This window comes from Nematostella vectensis, chromosome 14 (genome assembly GCF_932526225.1).
Source record: "Nematostella vectensis chromosome 14, jaNemVect1.1, whole genome shotgun sequence".
NCBI lineage: Eukaryota > Metazoa > Cnidaria > Anthozoa > Actiniaria > Edwardsiidae > Nematostella > Nematostella vectensis.
The window spans coordinates 4,343,369-4,362,925 of NC_064047.1; the positions used below are offsets into that span (position 1 = coordinate 4,343,369).

Genomic DNA, 19,557 nt, shown 5'->3' on the forward strand with positions numbered 1-19,557 from the left:
AACGAATTTGTTGGATGTGTTTTGGATTACTCTCCCCCGAGATAAGAGAGCTTGAGCTACCTGTGCGGGTGTATAATATTAATCTTCTTTCTTCTCTCTACCCTCCCCTTTAAACCACAGGGCCCCCAAACTTTGGTTCCCCCCCCCCGCTATTTGGCCCTGTAGAACAATTGGACAGTACAGAACTTGCCAAAACAGTGATAGTCGCATACCCAGGAGTGAAGTCATTCTAACTATTATTTCATATAGAATTATGCCTGAAGCGTGCACACTTTTATATTCGTATTTTCGAGTGCGTGAACGGGGATGGGGGGGGGGGGGGGCTGGTACTCCATTATAGGGGCTATACAGGGACATGCCGCTGGACAGAGTATGGTTTTTTACCTCTCTGTCCTGAACAGGGTACATAATTTCAAGCAAGGCTGTCCTAAACAGGGTACTTGCTAAACCTCGTAACCGCTGATCCGGCTGCTGGTCTGTCCGCCTCACTTGCTCTCACATGCTATACAGGGTCCTAAAATCAAGGGTGTTGTCCTATACAGGGTCCTAAAATCAAGGGTGTTGTCCTAAACAGGGTATGGTTTTCCAGAATTTTTGTCCTAAACAGGGTCAGGTTTCAAAACCCCCAGCAGCACCCCTATACCCAAACATAGGCTGAGAACCCCCCGCAGGTTCTACATAAAGACATAAGACCGACATAACAACATACGAAAGCTGCAACCCCAGCCACTATGAGGCAAACAAGGCACTTGGCATTTCACTGGCCACAGATGCCCAAAGATGCCCCATGAAGGACAAGCTTAGCCTGGGAGAAGACACAACACAATTTAATACTTATTGTAAATTTATTGGGACATGACCCATGTACTATTCTCTATCGCACCCCAATAAATTATGTCTCTATTTGTCGTTGTATTATAGTTTTGTGCATTGGATTGACAATGCAGGTTCAGAATTGTTACATGTCATTATATTGTTGTGATACTTTTTTATATGATGGATAAATGTTAGCTTTCATTTCCAGGCAAAGCTGTCACCCTCGTAGGCATTTTTTTATGCAGGTCGCTCAGTGGGAAAGAGAGAAACCTGCCTGAAAATGCCTGCGAGGGAGGCTTTAGCTGATGGGATGACCCCATATATATAAAATAGATCTCAACTTCAATAAATTTCTTCAAGAATTTTAGTGGGGGGGGGGGGGGGGTGGTGGTACTGGCTCCCCTGGACACCCAGGATTTGCCACTGATCTTGTATACTGTAACTGTAAGCTATAGTGTTACAATAACAATATCCCTTGCATTCAGTGGTGAACCACCATTTCCAACCATATCATTGGGTTCACTAGTGAAAACATACTCTCAACACATTTCCAGTGAAATAAAGACCAAAAAGTATATCCAACTTTAAAAAAAAATTCCCTACAATTATGTGCATTTCTTTTCTCACTTGTTCTATTTTTAATACAGCCTCCTGTGGCTTTTTAAGATCTATATATCCTACTCTAAAAAGTCACTTTAACCAAAACCCCAAAAGTTTGGCACTCTAGGGAGTATTGTTCTCAAGAAAGCAAGAAACATCCAAAGCTCATTACTGTCTAAGATGTAAATCTGTGAGGGTGCCAAGGGGAAAAGTTGTCAAACTTATTGGTGCCAACTAGGATGATTGGGTATGGAGTACAATCTAAAAAGAGGCACTCAAAACCTTCCAAAACTTGCAGAAAAACTGCAAAATAAGGCAATATTTGGTTGCTGAAAAATTGCAGTAGGAATCAACTCTCACTGTCTGGTCTTCTTGTCTGTACAACATTACGAGGTAAGCTTTTCAGAGGGTGGAACTTCTTCCCTGTTTCATCCATGCTACCATCCCCCTGATCCTCATCATCACATAAATGTACTACTATGCTTGGACATTCTGTGTCAGGGGGGTGCAGTTCATATGGTTTTGAGGTGTCTAAAGATGCTACAGCGCTCAGTAGGTCATAGTTAATGATCGGGCTAGCTTCATGTGTTTGCTCCCATCCAACAGGGGGTGATGCAGGTGGCGAGATGAGGAACTGTTTGGTGAGTGGAGGCGGTTGCAGTTGAGTTGTTGCGCTTGTGCTAGGGCCAGCATTGACAGGCTACAATTACAACAAAATATAAATTCTAAAATTCATTGCATGAAAATTATAAGACAAATAATTTGCCATATAAAAGAACACAAATAAGGGGAAAATGGAGGAATACATAAATTGTCCCAAATAATGCAAGTAACTGTCAAGGCTCTAAACTATGTCATGGCTCTAAACTCTCTTAGCAGAAATTTTGACCCTCAACAGCCACTTCCACTGCTACAGGTCTGAGTGAAGGGTGGTGGTGGTGGTGGGGGTGAGGTTGCAAATTTAGGGAGGCACTTCCCTAAAAACCTTGCTGAAAAACACTTCAAATATCTGTGTTTTCTTTTCTTAGCTAGTACCTTTTTCCCAAGGCAGACCATGTGTACTATCATTATTTTAGAAAACAGCATTTTACCTGTACATAATACAAGCCAAGCTCTGCCCCTCTGTACTTAGCACCATGAAGGACAAGCTTAGCCTCTGTTGCAGTCTCGTTTCCAGAGAAAAACACTCTGACTCGACGGAAACTCTTCAGATAGGAGAAGGATGCATACTCATCAAATGCTTGGAATATCTTTTCAAACTCGCCCTAGAATATATATGATTCAAATGAGGATGGAGTATAGAGATTTAGTTGGCAGACATGGGAGTCTAGGTGTTCAGTTCATTACTGTGTTGACTACAGTAACTTAATGGTACAGTTTTCTTTTTCAAGCCAGGCATTTAGAAGCAGGGTATCTTCATTTGCTAGCTAGATCACCACTCAATAGGCCTAATTCATACATCATGCTTCTGCCGTGACATATCTAATTATTTGTATTGGGCACATTGAGCAGTTTGTTGTCCAAATCAATTAAGTTTACCATGGTGGCATTAACGTTGGCAAGGTGATGAGTTAAATGCCGCTATTTTTTAAATTATTTTGTGCAACAGAAACTCTACATCATGTTGACTCTCTTTAGTGCACGGCCCATTCAGTGTGATGTCTGAGCCAAAATCCAAGCCAATATATCAGGGTTAACACAAATAAACAATTACATTCGGCATGGCAGGAGCGCAACAGTCAATCTACAGTATATAGCATGTGATGTGCCTATGGTTACAAAGAATATTGTAGTATGTACTTCATACATATATAGCATTCTGTCTTTGTTGTGGTTTAAAAGTATTCAACAACTGATGACAAAATCCCTTTACATCACCTTGACTTTATCTTAATGGTTAGTACTTAAGCTAAAATAAAACGCAAATGTGTAAGTAGACGCGCCCAAATGTGATTTATAACACACTAAAAACCATCAACAAAGACACAGATTGACGTAGCTGTCACAAATTGTCTCGTAAACAAAGACAATATAAGACAAGCAGTACCTTCACGTTTCCATCATCAAATAAAATACCAGGAACATTAGTTACAGACAGACAGCTTGAGGTGTTTGTGTTTCCCTGGTTTCCCTCTGTATCAATATCCATTGCTTCTTCTTCGTCTGATGCCGCCATGTTGGGATGGTTCGACAAGTTTTGTTTCATCGTCGCTAATTTAATGACGCGCCTTCGCCATTTACGTAGATGGATATTTTTTTAGCTAACCCGAGGGTCACACCGGCGTTTTGTGAGCTGATTGAGAGATCTAGCATTACATTTCGAGAAATTTGTAGAGATATTTTTTCCCGCAAAACGGAAAACGGAGTCGGTGTCAAATGATTAGTAAACAATGGCGCGCGATGATGCCTGGGTAATATTCCAGAAGCGGCCCCAAAAATAACGTAAGCTGGAGCTATAATGTCATGGAAGAAAAATGTGAAAGCGAAATTTTGGGTATGCTAATGAGCTTCACGAGTAGCACGCTAACACGATTACTTAAGTGTTTTGCATGACCCAAACAAAATGCATAGTACATACAAAAAGCACATATATGGGTTACCTGTGTATAATTGACTGAGAAAAGACTGTGTCCTCATCCGGGACATTCTTCACATTTGCTACCATCATGGCGGCGTTGAAAAGTTGCCGGTTTCTCCAGAAATCGCCTCTTTTGGTGAGCTTTTTATTTCTAAATATACTAACAAACATCTTCCTAGTATCACCAATATATATTGTATTAATTCATTAATTCTGATGTTTTTTTTATTTCTTTTGTGTGCAGAATAATGCCCGACAACTCAGCCTCTCATCGACACGATCTGCGGCAGAATTCGTCAAGGTTGGTTCTAGTTATATTTTAAATTGTATTTTCTAGTCTGCAAACTACACTTTATGAGATTTATTAATGTTCACCTATTTATTTCCAGCCACCCATTCAAATTTTTGGCATCGAAGGGCGCTATGCACACGCCGTTTATTCTGCTGCTGCGAAATCAAAGCAGTTGGAGACAGTAGAGTCTGAGCTGAAAAATCTCGAGGTATAAGCATCCTTTGCCTTTGAATATAAACAAAAAGGCCTCATTTAATATAAATTGTACTACGCTTGATCAATCCCCTTGAACACTTCTACACAGCTATTTCTCGTACAGTGGGGTGCTCAGTTTCTAGATATTTGAGATGTGAAGTTAATATGTTCTCCAAATTGACAGTCAATGATGAAGAAGAGCGAGAGACTTTCTGATTTTATCGTGAACCCAACCATGAACAAGACAAAGAAGCAATGTAAGTGATCATTTTTACCATCCTCATCACCATCATTATCATCATTATTTTCATGATCATTGTTGTTGTTATCATACTGTAACATAGCAACTTCTTCTTTGTTATTGTTTATAGTTAAACATACAATAGTTTATTTGCAAGGAAACTTCAAAATAACCATCTGTGATTGAAGTATGATGTTTTAATAATGATATTTGAACAAGAGTTTCTAAGTTACTCGCTTGAATTCGCCGACAGGAATTGATTTTTTGTGTGGTTTGTGTGGTTGGGCATTGAGTGGGAGCATAAAATGGCAGCAAGTGTTGTGATTAAACATAAATAAAAAATGACTTTTCTTATCATGATTGCCACAACTTTACAGGCTTTTACTGTACCCACTGCCAGTTTCGTCATCACTTAGTTAATGCATGCTATTGTCTTTGTTTACCTTCTTAGCTGGCTTGACACAGCTTCTTAAAGAGCAGAAGTTCTCAGATCTTACCATCAATCTGCTTAGTAAGTTTAAATGGTCAATCAGATAATCTTGACATTATATGTGTTTTATATGCTAAGACATTACAAGATTCTTAATTGATCCTTCTTGGCTCATAGGTGCAATGGCAGAAAACAATAGGTTGGGTTACATCAACAGTGTTGCTAATGCATTCAGCAAGATTATGAGTGCCGCTAGGGGCGAGATAATCTGCTCTGTCACCTCTGCTAAGGTAGATATTGCTTTCTTACCATGAGGTACTGTACAGGGGTTTCATTAAGTTTCGGAGAAGTTGGTGGAGATTGATTAGTAGGGGGTGCAAGTTATTTGGTCTTATTAATTCAAATGAAATTTAAATCAACTTTTTAAAACAACTAGCCGGCCTCCGGTGGAAAATAGCTGGTGGTTTCGCGAGCTGCCAGGGCCTAATGAAACCCCTGCTATTGTCAGAGCTGTCGATACGAGCTGTAAAATCTGTTAGAGCTGAGCTCTTGCACAAGTCTTTACTACCGAATATGAGAAGTTCTTTGTTTAGCTGGAGCACTTTTCAAGCTAACTGGCAGAAAAGCAAGACAGCTTCGGGAGTGTACTAGCTGCTTATCAACCAATGCAAAGCGCACATAGCACCATAGCTGTATAACACATGCACATGTACTGATATTTTTATTCTGGTGTAGCCATTAGATGCTAGTCACATGAAGGAACTCCAAACAGCCCTCGATTCTTTCCTGAAAAAAGGAGAGACACTCAAACTGGAGACAAAGGTAAGGAATCACAGGCCCGTTCCCAGGGGGGGGGGGGGAAGGGGGTGAACGCACACTTCCCACAAGGTCCACTTTTGGTTCACAATAGACATGCTATTTGTAGTCAAAACTATTAAGCATAAGCTAGATCAGTGTGGTGTGTAGCCAAATCCGACAATAAACACCCCGTGGCAATACTGCAAAGGCATAAAAAAAATCCTTTTTTTTTTTTTTTTCGGGGTGTTTAGAGAGCCCCCCCCCCGAAAAAACCTTTTCAGATTTCGCACCCCCCACGAGTATGGGCCTGAATCATGCTCAATAAATCTACAAATCTCACAATAGAGGTCACTAATAGACTGATTTTCAAAAACCAGTAAAATACTACTTAGTTTATTTAGTATTAATTCACTGTAATATCTTTGTTCTCTTTTGTTCTGGCTTTTACAATTACATATTGTTGCACAGGATTTTGAAAACCACTCTAAAGTTTAACATTGTTGTGAGACTGTTCATGTATATTTATTTGTATTGACATACTGTATATATCTGAAATTATTACGACATTTTCATCAATTTGGCCAGGCAAAAAAAAGCCCACAATTTAACTGAACCAACTCAGTTATTTTACCCCAACTAATCACAACTTTCTCTGTCAAGGTGGACCCATCGCTAATTGGTGGCCTCGTGGTGGACCTGGGTGACAAACACATCGACATGTCCATCTCCAAAAAGATTAGGAACATCACTAATGCTATGAAGCAGAGCCTGTGATTTGTTTTATTTGGACTGTTAAGGTTCAATGTAATGGGTGTGTTTAGCAATAAATGACTTTATGTTATTGCCCTCTTCTGAAGGGAAAATAACTGTGGTCTGTTTCATGTGTACTTGATAAAGGAAAGGGGGTTTGATTTATGCACAACCTGTAGAACCGTGCATATTAAAAATATGTGTTTAAGTTTTTGATGAATCAGTAGCGAAAATTCAAACATTGATACTTGTTGAGACATGCCTCTAGTTGAATCTTTAAAAATTGGAGTGTGAATGGTCAGAACAAACATTGTTTTTGAAAACTTTTCTTTTCAAGTAAGAGAACTCTGTAGCTTTGTACTGTTTGAATGTCTGCATCATTTAATTGTTGTTGCAAAGCATGGAGACTTCACTTTTAATCACTCATACTTTTATTATTCAGCTTTTCTATAGGCCTTCTTTCCACCCATTGCTAGGCCTAATCGGCCCAACATACAAGGCTCAACATACACAATTTTAATTGTTTTGGCTTGATTCCTAAAACTACAAAATATTACATCTATCTCTTAGGAATTTGTACTTTTCTTTCTAAAACCAGAAACAAATTTGTGTTAGTTGTTTATGTACTTTATTTATTTAATGGATTTTTTCACCCGCATGGATGACATTGATTCTGATATAAGTTTACAAAACATGTAAAATGACAGAAATATTTTTTTATTTTACAATATATTTTGAAATAAAAAAATTATATTATTATGTTAAAAATAGATAGGAGTTCCCTATCCAGTGTAACTAAGGCCTAGTGTTGCTAAGGTTCAATGTTGTAAAGGTTTAGTTTTCCCATACTTCTAAATGACAGGCTCAACATTGTTCAAGCTCAACATTTGTAAGGTCCAGTGTTGCTAAGGCTCAGTGTTACTACGGTCAAGTGTTGCTAAGGCTAAAGGTTACTAAGGCTCCACACTGCAGCAATTACTCCAGCATGTGGCTCGCCGTGTTATTAACTGATCCTCCATACTCCATAACCCGAAGCGTACTTGCTGTAGGAAGTTAATAAAACTGCTGTTGTGTCCGAAGTCATTCTGCATTCTGTTATTGTCTGCCATTGCATGATGGTCTTCGTGCTCTGTCCGGAAGGGGCCATATGCATACACCTGGGGAAGTTTAAGTAAAGAGTCTCTGTAAGATGCTATTCTGTCATCATTTACAAATAGTGTGAGAAAGCGCCATTTCCATTGGCTGATTTTGGCAAGTTGTTTCATTATTTCCGATTGATCTGATTTATTGAGAAATAATATTTCATTTTATTCTCAAGGTTACATTACATTTCTATATTTCTTTGCAAATTTTAAATTTCTATATATTACATATATTATATTACTATATTTATTTGCATATTTTGAACTCCAATATTAATTGAAAACAATAGTAAGGCGTGGCTGTGGCAAGAAGATCGATTGATCATGCCTCCATTTTATTAAACATGTCTTCGTAAATATGTTTATGTGATACTGAATGAAAGCTCCGGAATATCTTTGTGAGATTCACAACATCAACATTGGCATCGTTCGACGTCATGTTGAATTGCTTTCCCTAAAATCGTCCTAGCATTCTGGGTGTATGTTTGTGGTGAACTGATGTATATAATGCAGGCCCAGGATGTTTCTAGTGTGGGGGGTGAGGTGTGTGCGAAATCCGAAAAAGTGGACCTAATCTTACCGGGAAAGGGGGGGGGATGAGTTCTCTGATAAAAATATGACCACCCCTGAAAGAACAAAAAATATTTTTTATGCCTTTTCAGGCCCGTAGCCAGGATTTTGAGGGATGGTTCGGGGTGGTTCGTTTTTCCATTTCAGTGGACCACATTTCCGGTATACCCCTCTCCTCACCTTATTAAATTAGGTAATCAATCTTGTTTTTAAAATGTTATTAATAGGGAGCTTTGTAACATATAGCGATAATTATAAAGATAATTATTAGAAAAAGATTTTTATAGTCATTTTAAAGACATTGATGTGCACGGTATATCTCCAGCCAAATGTTATATAGCTTTGTTTGTTCTGATCGGACCTTCAAGCCAGGTGTGTGTGTGTGTGTGGGGGGGGGGGGGGGGGGCTCGTCCGTACCCCCCTGGCTACGGGCCTGCTTTTACAGTATTCACAGGACGTTTATTGATCCAAAAAAGCCTGACTTGTAGATTACTGGCATACCAGAGTGATTAGCTTATGCTTTATAGTTTTGTCTACAAATAGCACGTCTATTGCGAATACAAAGTGGACTTTCGATCGTTGTAGGGGGGGGGGGGGGTGGCGTTCGCACCCCCTGCACCCCTCCTCCCCCGGGCACGGGCCTGTAATGTGTTGGCTTTGCGAGACTGAGCAAGTTATCTCTTTACCTGCAACTCGTACTGTGCCACGTAATGTCGTAACACAATGTAATGCTCCAAGAATGCATCCACTTTGCCCTCCTCCTTGAAGCGCTTCAGATGTCGTGGGTCTGAGAGCATCTTTTCCTGTGAATCGGACAGTGCGTGCTTCATCGATTTTACTTCTTTTTTCAGCTGACCTAGAAAGAAGGAAAAAAGCCTTCCAAAACCCTGTCGTTTACTTAATTGTTTACATCTGTTTACTGTTTTGAGTGGAGTGCGCAGGAAACCTGTCCAAAAAAACGTCAAGGCCTAGGCCTTTTTTTCAAAATGGCGACCTGTAAAAATGAAAAAAAAAAAAAAAAAAAACGAATTCATGCAAGTTTACTCGGAAATACTGGACGTACCCTGTTCTACGGCTACACGAAGGCGAAAAGGCCCTGAAACACCCTAAGAGTGGCATAACAGCTCAGTGGGTTCGGGGACTGTGAATGCCTCGTCTACTTTTATAAGGTTGTTAAGCCGGAGGTCCTGTCTCTCACCGCACATCATTAACCTGTATTGGTTACGTAAAAGAACAGCTGGAGACGTTGACCTGTGCTACCATCTCCAGTTACAGTGCTTACGCTAGAACTCACACTAATGGGTGTAAATTGTAAACTGTGCAGTAACAGTCATTTGAGTGAGTTACCTGTTAGGATTTTGGCACAGGGTAGCCAAATCAGTGCTATTCTTTCCCTGACTGTTTCAATGGTTGCCTCACCTATACGTGTCCTGTCGTCTGTGATTGAAGAACCCTCTGGGACCCACTGGGACCCCCCGGTGCCTATGTAGTCTAGCGCTGGGTCACCTGTTGAATAGAGATGTTTAATTTCAACGTATAAAGGATACGAACATCAGACTGCGAACATGCCGTTTTGTTGATGCAATGCCATTAGCATACACTGAGACTTTGAAAGACTGGGAATTTGAAATAAGCCCCTCTTTCTATTACTGCCCTTTTCAAAATTGTGCGAACTTTCGTCAACAAGTTCCAGTTGCTGAACCGTTTTCTAGCATCCGTCATTCAAACAAACGGAATTACGTTGGTATTTTTTATTGGCCCGCGTCTTGCGGAGAGATGGCGTGATTGGGAATCATATTTCAGTGCTGGCCAATGAAACTGTTTCAATGGTTTTGAATGACAGTCAGAAGGCGATTTAGCTGTTGGAAATCGTCGGCTGAATATTAAAAATTGCAATGATAGAAAGGGGTTCGCAAAGTAACATGCAGAAATCAAATATAAGCCCTCCTCTTCGAGACAGAAATAAAGTTAGGATGGGGAGTAATTGCATCATTGCTGTCTCGTCCTACCATATTCTTGACACTTCTTGACGAGTTTCGTAAAACATCTCCATTCCTTAGGCTGATAGCCAAGCGTATAACACACTCTCAGGATCAGCAGAGGCAGAATGCGCGGAGAGGCAAGGAACTAGAAAACAAGCCAACCCTCAGCTAAGCCACGCCTATTCCTTATACTGGGCTATGCGTAGCGCCGAAACCACAGGCGATACCGATACTAGTACACTAGTATCGATACTACAGGCGATACCGATACTACAGGCGATATCGATACCATAGGCGATACCGATACTAGTACATTAGTATCGATACCACAGGCGATACCGATACTACAGGCGATACCGATACTAGAGGCGATACTGATACTACAGGCGATACCGATACGAGTGTTTATACCGAATAGTCAGCTGTATTACCTCATCAACAGTGCCAAATATTGCTTGACAGAAAAGTATCCAGAAAGTCTTTATTCCGTATGCTTTGAGCATATCCGGGATACTCATCCAATGTGCCGTCTGGCTTACACGAGGCGGAATCTTAGCTGCAGGGGCAAAGCAATAATGTGGTCACGGGAATAAGGCGAGGGCATGGGGGAAGGGGGGAGTATCTTCGGATGTCTTTTAAATCGCAGCGGTCAAAGCGGGATTAAAGCAAGGCGATGGTGATGGTGATGGTGGTGCTGATGGTGATGGTGATGGTGATGGGTGGTGACGAGGCGATTATAGGTAGGTCCTTCTAATTAAATATTTGAACGATAATGTTGAATACATTGAAAACTTCCTCTGTCCTTACGTTCAAAAAGATGAGACATCGTCTGACCAAATGCCATCACCAGCGCCCATGTGACCGGGTTAAAGTACCATGCAATAAGCGTAAACCCGTTATAGAAATAGAAGTCTCGGTACAGCTTCGTATTATTCCAGCAGGCTTCCGGAGGAAAACTTATACCCAGGATCTGACGTGTATTTTTCACGGCAAGCTGGAAACAGACGTTGGCGAGGCAGTACAATACGAAGAGAGGAAGCACCATAAAGATCTGTGAGAGAATCAGGAGAGTAAGGTATTGTCCTGTCATTACCGATTTAACTTATACCAAGCTGTGAGTGGCTTATACTACTTGTACTAGAACACAGGTAAGGCTGACTAATACCTGCTCTTACCTCCTGATGGCTAACCTTGTACTAATTCAGTAAATTTTATACTTTAGCAAAAGAACAGAGCCGTTTTTAATTTTATTTCATTGTAGGTAAATTATTGCATTTCACAGAGATCAGGCTGATTTTGTTCGTTTTATTTTCCAAATTGACGTTTCAAAACTTAAACAGAAGTGCCAAGTTAATTGCGGGGCAAAGATTGAAGACAATCGGAAAACTTACTCCCATAAAAGGCGTTTTCTGAATGAGTCCCCATATGATGTACCACACAAGAAAGATGGCGGCCAGGACTGCAGCTCCGTTAGGTACCAGGACGGAGATGTTATCAGTAGTATAGCATCCTTGGAACCGGAATTGTGCAAAGAAAGTCAGCATGGCCAGTACTACCAGAGGCTGAGGGTGCAAAGGATACAGATCGAGTGTTTATCATTCCTTATCACTGCCATCATCAACATTGTGAAAGCTAGCCGACCAAACTCGTCAAAATATCATAATCAACAACACCATTATAAAAAAACCCGCCAAAGTAGTTACCGCTATCTTCAAAACAGATCATCATCAACATCAACATCACCACCATCATCGCCATCGCCATCGCAACCATCACCACCGCCACCGCCTTCACCATCACTATCATCATCATTACAAATATTAATCATTACCATAAACATCATCATTCAACATCATTATCATCACCGGCATAACCAACGTCGCCATTACCGCCATTATTGCTATCATGTCCACTACTATCACTATATCGATTTACTTTCTTACCATGAATAAATAATGCCCAAGCTTTGTCCAGAACCTTGTATGGAAAATCTCGACCAGGTAAAGCTGGTAGTGAAGACTAAGGCCAGTGACATTGGTCAGGGGGGCCACAAAGAATGTAGCTATGAAACGAGGGAGGGGTCTGTCAGAACGTAGAATGCAGTCACAGTGACTGCGCCAGCATTTCATCTCCCAACTATCAGGCCAAAAGCGTTTTGCCGGGGACACCTTAAAACACATTGAATGGAATCTCTGTTAAGCGACCACTTTTCTAATTCCAAAGAACATGGCATTCAGTCAAATCGTTGCCGCCGCGTGGCTCGGAGCCTCTGGTACCCAGGGTATTAAGTCCTCTGAAAAAGGGTCGTTAAATAACTCCCGATCCACCCGCAAGATTTTGGGCCTCCAGCTTTTTTTAAAATTTAACCGGCTTTTCACACTTAATTACCACTGCATTTGCGTATGTTATGCCTAGTACATAACGACATAGGCGCGCGCACTCTGTTTAGCCCGACATAACGACATGGACATAATGACATAACAGAAAAAAACATGTTTTCTTCTCTTATGTCGTTATGTTCATGTCGTTCTGTTGGGCTTTAGGCAAAATGTCGAACCATTCACACTTGAACATATGAACATAAGAGTGCACGCGCTTATGTCGTTCTGTCACTAGTGTGCACCAGGCATGAGCAAAAAATGCCGACCACCCCCCCCCCCCCCCCCCATAACAAAAAAAAAGCAACGCACAACTGGAGACGGTAAAATACCAAGTGCAATAAGGCATCCAGTTTTTTTTCAATTTCTAAACAATAACAAAGATGGGACTGACTGAGGCTCTTTAAGTACCAAGTAACAACTCTCCTTACTGGTGCCAGCAGCCTTCGACGCTCTTCATCCCGTGCAGCCTCGGCATCAACTGATTCAATGTGCTGAGCATCCTCTTCATCTACACCCCCTTGGGGAATACCCTGTCGAGGATCCATGCTTCCATACCCCACCCCCTTAAGTATTGATCCACTACGACACATGGTCTCGTACACTATACTGTCTCTGTTATGTTTTTTGAGTTGACTCCACAATGGCTCTGAGAATAAAAATAAACAGTAATTTTAATTAAATCGTGAAAAGGAAAAGAGATGGGTTAAAATTTCATTCATCTTGATTCATTAATGAGTCCCTCTCAACTCTATTTTCTGCTTAAGGTTATCCTTACCCTCTGTCATTCTTCCTTAAAGAATGTCAATCAGCCACTACTTTATTATTGTTGACCATCGGTTAATTTGCAAGAAAACTTCAAAATAGCCACCCACGATTGAAGTCTAATACTTTATTAATGATATTTTTTGAAAAGCATCTCAGTCACTTGCCTTAATTAGCCGATGGAATTGGATTTTTTGAGTGAGTCAATATTGCGTCTTAGCGTAAAATGGCGGCTTGCTTGGCCTTTTTTAAGGGGGCGCGTAGGTTCAAGGGTCTTTTTTATAATACGTGCTAATACTTTTGTGTTCGAGTAGTCCTAACTAAGATTTACACCTCCACTCCCCCCAAGGATGCAAAGCACTTACGGAACAACACAGCGCTTGCTTGCTCTACATCAAACTCAGACACTTCCTTATATGTCTTGCCGTCTTGGTCCGTGTAAGGAAGTCGAATAGGAATACACAAGCCCTCTGTGTATCCCCCATAGTCATCATCAGGTAGCCGTAGCCACGCCTTGAAGCTACTACTGCTCTGGTCCGCGGGATGAACAAGTTCCAATTCTGTTATTTGGCCAGCCACCATTATCTACACCCACAAAATGAATAAATCATCTGGGTGAAAAAGTTTCTACTTGTTATAGGTTATATATTCATTTGCGGATCTACCTTTTGGCTAAAGTGGGGGTTTGGCTCAGTGACAAAGGGGGGAGGGGGAATTTCTTTTGTTACATATGGCTTTTTGGTAGCCCCCAAAAAAGGGGGGGGGGGGGGTAAACCCCCTAAACCCTCCCCCTAGATTCGCCTACTGTTATTGGAATAATAAACAAATCAAAATGGAGAAAAGAGGTTGTAAGCACGTTCCATAGGACCCATAGCCTGGAATAACCACCTCCAGGAGTATGGGGGTCCTGAGTAGTAATTCAATAGTTCTAGCAGCATCCTTAGCTCTGGTAATAGGTCACTAGATCCATCTAGAAACTGTTTCTATCAAAATGCACAAATAAAAGTAACCACCTCTCTAAACGACTGTAGTCAACCGGATTTGAAATCATTTGATCACAGGATCAGGCTAGGGTCATCTGGAAACTGTTTCTATTAACCACCTCTCTAACTGCTGTAGTCAACTGGAGTTAAACCCATCTTGCCACAGGATCAGACTGGGGTGGGGTCACACCCTTGAGCCACCCTATGTTCACCACCTGACCCCAACCTATTTAACATGCATTTAAATATTCACCCCAGTCTAATTCTGTAAAACATAATGTCCCGAAATTTGGGTGTTTGAGGAGAAGAAGAGAACAGAGACAGTGATAGTGGAAGTGATAAGGGCTGAGCTATTGGTAAGGGGCATCCTAGACTGTAAACTACCCCATGAAAGAGAAAGGGAGCTGTCGTCGGTCTGTATGACCACCATACCTGTCAACTCTCCTGCATTAGGCTGGAGTCTCAAGATTTTGGACCCCTTCTCCCGCTCTCCCACGTTTAGCACCAAATCTCCCTCTTTTTAGTGATTTTTATTGCTTCCGAAAAATTATTATATAGAAAAATGTCATTTTGCCTGAACAATAATTCCCTTGCATAGCACAATTTATCTAGCACCCTCGTGAGATCTACAAGTGGATTTGTTCATGAGAGATTTCTATATGGCAAACGCCTGCAAGGTTAAACCCACCCCTCCCCCAAAAAATGAATATACCCCACCCCTCCCCCTCAAAAAAATTCTCAAGCCTTAAGATTTTCGGAGATTGGCAGGTATGGACCACCTCTTTTATAATACTCTTCCTGGTCACACCCTGTTAAATGTTCTAGATCCCTCTTCAGGGGTTGATTTCCCGGAGGGGCCCCAGGGGGTGGATCCAGTTCTATGAAAGAGGGGGCCACAGGCCTGAAAAAAGGGGGGTGGGGGGGGGTGGGGCACTAGTATATAATGGCATTACATTAGGCCCCAGGCCCCCCCTTTTAGCAGCCAAAAATACAGTAGACGTATGAGACATTATCTAAAATACAGGAGAAAATGCCTTGAAAGTCCCTTTTGGGCCCCCTCCTGTTAAAAATCCTGGCTACACCACTGATAAACTTGTGGACTTTAGCTCCCATACTTTTTTTTATAAAGCTTTAGTTGCCTCACCCCACCCAAACACCCCAAATCTGTAACTTGGACCATTAGGGGCACAAAACAAAACAGTACACTGTTCTAAATGTTTTAGCAGTCCGCGCTCAGCTTACCTCATATCTGTAGCGATCTGGTCGCTGCTCCTCATCGTCATCAAAGCATGCTGCCGATGCTGCCATTTTTCTGATCCCATGGTGATTGGCCACTCGTAGGCTGCATGGTCTCCATGACAACCCAAAGTCCACATAGACAACCACTTTGTCACCAACATCAGCAAAGGTTTTGCACACATTCTCGAGGGCACACAGTTTGATAGATGGTTTTTGAAGCACTGGTTCTTCAACAACCAGTAGCTTTGGGGGTTGGGCTAGACAGAGGCGGCTCACGGCACAACCCATTACTTTGGGAACCTACTAAAATAGGATAATATTAGATAAAAGTAAAAGAAATTGCATGGAATGAGTACGCGTAGAAAGAGGATATAAACTTTTATCGTGTTACAATTTCACAAATTCAATTGCCAAAGAAGCAAGGAAAAAAACATTTGAGGTGCAGATTCAATTGCCAAAAAGCATAGCGTATTTGTCCAATGAACGCCATCTTCTTTCTCTCTCTTGCTTGCGTCCTTGCGATAAGACTGGCTGCGGTTTAAAGTTATATGCGTGACATTGCATCGCGTGACTAGTCATTACGTGACATAATCCTGGTTATTCCCCGAAATTCGCTTGCATCAGCTTCCAGGAGCGTTTTGCTTCAAACAAACGGAACTGAATTTTTTCTGGCGAGCTGAAAGTAAAATGGCAACCACCAAAGCGTGTAATAGCCATAATATATAGATTGTATGACGCATGTATGCCTGTAATTCAGCTCTTCAAAAGGCTAGCTAGTAATAAACCCCAATAAACATACGTTATCCGAGGAGATCTGGTGCAGTGACACTAAGTTATAATTCGCCAACTTGACGGAGATGACAGTTTTCCGCTAGATTGTATACTACAGTTATTTAAGGAAGTTTCCGATTCCTGTCTACCTTAAAAGAAGCAATAAAGCGTTCCCGACTTACTTGGATTATCGTCCACCGTGTGAATGGGTTGTATTAACTAACTTCAATTGCTTTCGATACCTTTATCCAACCAATAGATATTAATTTCCGAGCTATTTCTACGCTTTTTTTTAGCATGGAATACTTTACATATATGCACTCGTCGACTGCAGCGGGCTGAATGAGTTGTAGTACCAAAAACTGGATTGATTTATTGATCCCTGAAGCCCGGAAGTCAAATGAGGTGTTATGTTACAAGGCGTCACATGACTGTAACCATTCAAGCAGAAAACCCCTGAAGAAATGAAAGCGCCTTAAAATTTCGAAACGGCAAGGCGTTTTAGCTTTAGAATATTTGTTTGCCGACATTGAAGCACCTTTATAATTTATATATGCTACAATTTTGGGTTTTATCAGGATGTGAAAGCGCTTTCAGTTTCTGGCTCCTTGTGCTCGCCACTAATGCCATTTTAAAATCAGAGTAAGGGTTATTCCCCGCTCCAAATGCAATCACCTTATGAGAAACCTGCCGTGTCGCATTTCTTTAAGAAAAAGCCTGACCCCAACTATTCCTACTTTGTCCATGGAATTCAATTTCAACGTTGGTGCGATTAATAAACCTTCATTTTTCCCGCGCCAGACAGAACTCGGGACCTGCGCGTGACTAGAAACGAATTCGGGGAAAACCCTAGGAGTGTACACTATTACACTTAGCCTGCTTGCAGGCGGTACTCGGTGTTAAACCCTCTCCGTTCGATGATCGTGCGCAATATTGTATTCTAAGCCGGTACTCGGTGTTATCGTCGCGGAAAACCCTCTCCGTTCGATGATCGGGCGCCATATTGTATTCTAAGCCGCAAGGCGCTCGCCCCCAGGAACCGTGCGGCTTAGAATACAATATGGCGCTCGATCATCGAACGGACAGGGTTTTACGCGATGATAACACCGAGTACCGCCTGCAAGCAGGATATATTACACTAGATTCTCTAGGCTCGAATTCCAGCTCGTTACGGTGAGCCCGTATACAAACAGGCAAATTGGGGGCGATGACGCCTGGAAATAGAGCCTATTACTTTTTTGCGACGTTAACATTTTAAGATTTTGAAAGGTTGATATTTCACGACTCTATTTTTGCGGTATTTAAGCCGGAAATAGCCAAATTTGCATACGGCAACTTTGAAATAAAATAGCTCTTCGATGGAAAAAGATATGGAAAATGAGAACCTGTACAGGACCCGAAATGATCCCCAAATGTACCCCAACTGATCCCGGGACCCGAAACGATCCCCAAGAGTCCCCGAAATAAAGCCCAAGGAATTGCAGTAATGGACAAACAAATAGAATGTGGAAGGATTGGCTTTCAGTTTTAAAAACATATGAATAACATTTTAGAGTCATTTTTGTCACTATCCAGAAATTTGAATTAACTAAAATCATAGTATTAAGATTTTTATATACGACTGCGCGGGAAATACAGATTTCGACAGGCTTGGTTGAGTCAGCAATTGGGGTCAAATAAAAATTGTACAGGACCCGAAATGATCCCAGGACCCGAAACGATCCCAGGACCCGAAATGATCCCCAAAAGTACCCCAACTGATCCTCGGACCCGAAACGATACCGAGGAGTCCCCGAAATCAACCCCAAGGAATTGCTGTAATGGACAAAGGGAAAGCAGAAGAAATACTTGCAATTCTTGAAGCATAATAAAGGGTTAACAGCGACTCGATTTCTAAACAACGTGACATAAAAATATTAAATTCCAACACAATACTTCTATTTATTACATTGCCCGGCGTTAAACCCATAAACAGAGTCCAAAACAAATACACAACTTTAAATTGCTACTGAAAGGAATATAGCATAAACATAGCACAGCTTTGCTCAGATCAACCAAACTTTTGACCTTCCATCACACTCTTAACATTTTGCGGTTCCGACACATGACTCCGACACTATAAATCTCATTTCCGGTAAACATCACCCCTAAAAATTAATATTCATCTGACAACCAAACATGTATTTCACCACGAAATCCTTACACATTCATTTAGTTGTCTATTACTGAAATTCCTTGGGGTTCATTTCGGGGACTCTTGGGGATCGTTTCGGGTCCCGGGATCAGTTGGGGTCCTGTACAGGCCAGTGGTTGAGTAGTGTACATTGCCTTAGTATCGGGCCTTCAGGGTTTTAAGGATAGGAGATATTGAAGCTTTTTAAAGTCACGTGACCTATGACGTTATTGACATTGATTTACACTCGTCATCGAGGCCAGTGGTTGAGTAGTGTACATTACCTTAGTATCGGGCCTTCAGGGTTTAAAGGGTAGGAGATATTAAAGCTTTTTAAAGTCACGTGGCCTATGACGTAATTGACATTGAGTGGTACTCGTCATCGAGGTCAGTGGTTGAGAAGTGTACATTGCCTGAGTATCGGGCCTTTGTTTTAATTTTTTTTATAATGCTTCAAATAGTATTTCCTTCCACTTTCCCTTTGTCCATTCTGGTAATTCCACGGGGTTCATTTCGGGGACTCCTTGGGATCGTTTCGGGGCCCGGGATCATTTGGGGGACTTTTGGGGATCGTTTCGGGTCCTGGGATCGTTTCGGGTCCTGGGATCATTTCGGGTTCTGTACAAACCTCTTTTAAAAGTTGACATGTACTGATGGAAATAAGACGTATTGCGTGAACCATAGGTGCGCAGTAAAGATACCAACATTTTCGCTGAAGTCAACAGTATGGGTTTTGTTTTGGATTTCGGCCCCGAACTAAATAATAAAAAAATCCTCATAGAAAAAAAAGCCATGGGTAGATGCTCAATTGTAATACGAATCAAAGTATGCGCAGTTTTTTTGCAATTACCAAA

General features: G+C 41.4%; 3 protein-coding genes and 1 long non-coding RNA gene across 6 annotated transcripts; 2 read left to right on the top strand and 2 right to left on the bottom strand.

Moving 5' to 3' along the window:
- Nucleotides 1-826: 826 nt before the first annotated feature.
- On the bottom strand, nt 827-3,802 carry LOC5516692 (calcipressin-1). The gene is made up of 3 exons (XM_001636732.3): nt 3,464-3,802; nt 2,508-2,681; nt 827-2,116 (listed from the first exon to the last, which is right to left on the bottom strand). The coding sequence occupies exons 1-3, from the start codon at nt 3,620-3,622 to the stop codon at nt 1,766-1,768; spliced, it is 684 nt and encodes a 227-aa protein (XP_001636782.3). The 5' UTR covers nt 3,623-3,802; the 3' UTR covers nt 827-1,765.
- Nucleotides 3,803-3,983: 181 nt separating this feature from the next.
- On the top strand, nt 3,984-6,816 carry LOC5516724 (ATP synthase subunit O, mitochondrial). The gene is made up of 8 exons (XM_001636697.3): nt 3,984-4,130; nt 4,239-4,295; nt 4,384-4,494; nt 4,666-4,738; nt 5,174-5,233; nt 5,330-5,442; nt 5,888-5,974; nt 6,611-6,816. Exons 1-8 carry the CDS (start codon nt 4,083-4,085, stop codon nt 6,722-6,724), a joined length of 663 nt encoding a protein of 220 aa, XP_001636747.3. The 5' UTR covers nt 3,984-4,082; the 3' UTR covers nt 6,725-6,816.
- A 297-nt stretch (nt 6,817-7,113) lies between these two features.
- On the bottom strand, nt 7,114-17,540 carry LOC116620786. 3 transcript variants are annotated; one of them, XM_048721605.1, is made up of 12 exons: nt 17,206-17,540; nt 15,763-16,059; nt 13,903-14,122; nt 13,204-13,421; nt 12,338-12,562; nt 11,786-11,956; nt 11,202-11,445; nt 10,826-10,950; nt 10,422-10,539; nt 9,832-9,918; nt 9,099-9,268; nt 7,114-7,857 (listed from the first exon to the last, which is right to left on the bottom strand). In XM_048721605.1, the coding sequence occupies exons 2-12, from the start codon at nt 16,045-16,047 to the stop codon at nt 7,654-7,656; spliced, it is 2,067 nt and encodes a 688-aa protein (XP_048577562.1). In that variant the 5' UTR covers nt 16,048-16,059; nt 17,206-17,540; the 3' UTR covers nt 7,114-7,653. The 3 variants fall into 3 exon arrangements, with proteins under 3 accessions (XP_048577562.1, XP_048577561.1, XP_048577560.1); XM_048721604.1 differs by lacking the exon at nt 17,206-17,540 and adding an exon at nt 16,713-17,171; XM_048721603.1 differs by lacking the exon at nt 17,206-17,540 and adding an exon at nt 16,713-17,169 and having other exon boundaries at nt 15,763-16,062.
- LOC125559807 lies at nt 11,342-12,363 on the top strand. The gene is made up of 2 exons (XR_007306479.1): nt 11,342-11,469; nt 11,735-12,363. It is a non-coding gene; the product is annotated as an uncharacterized LOC125559807 (long non-coding RNA).
- Nucleotides 17,541-19,557: the final 2,017 nt, after the last annotated feature.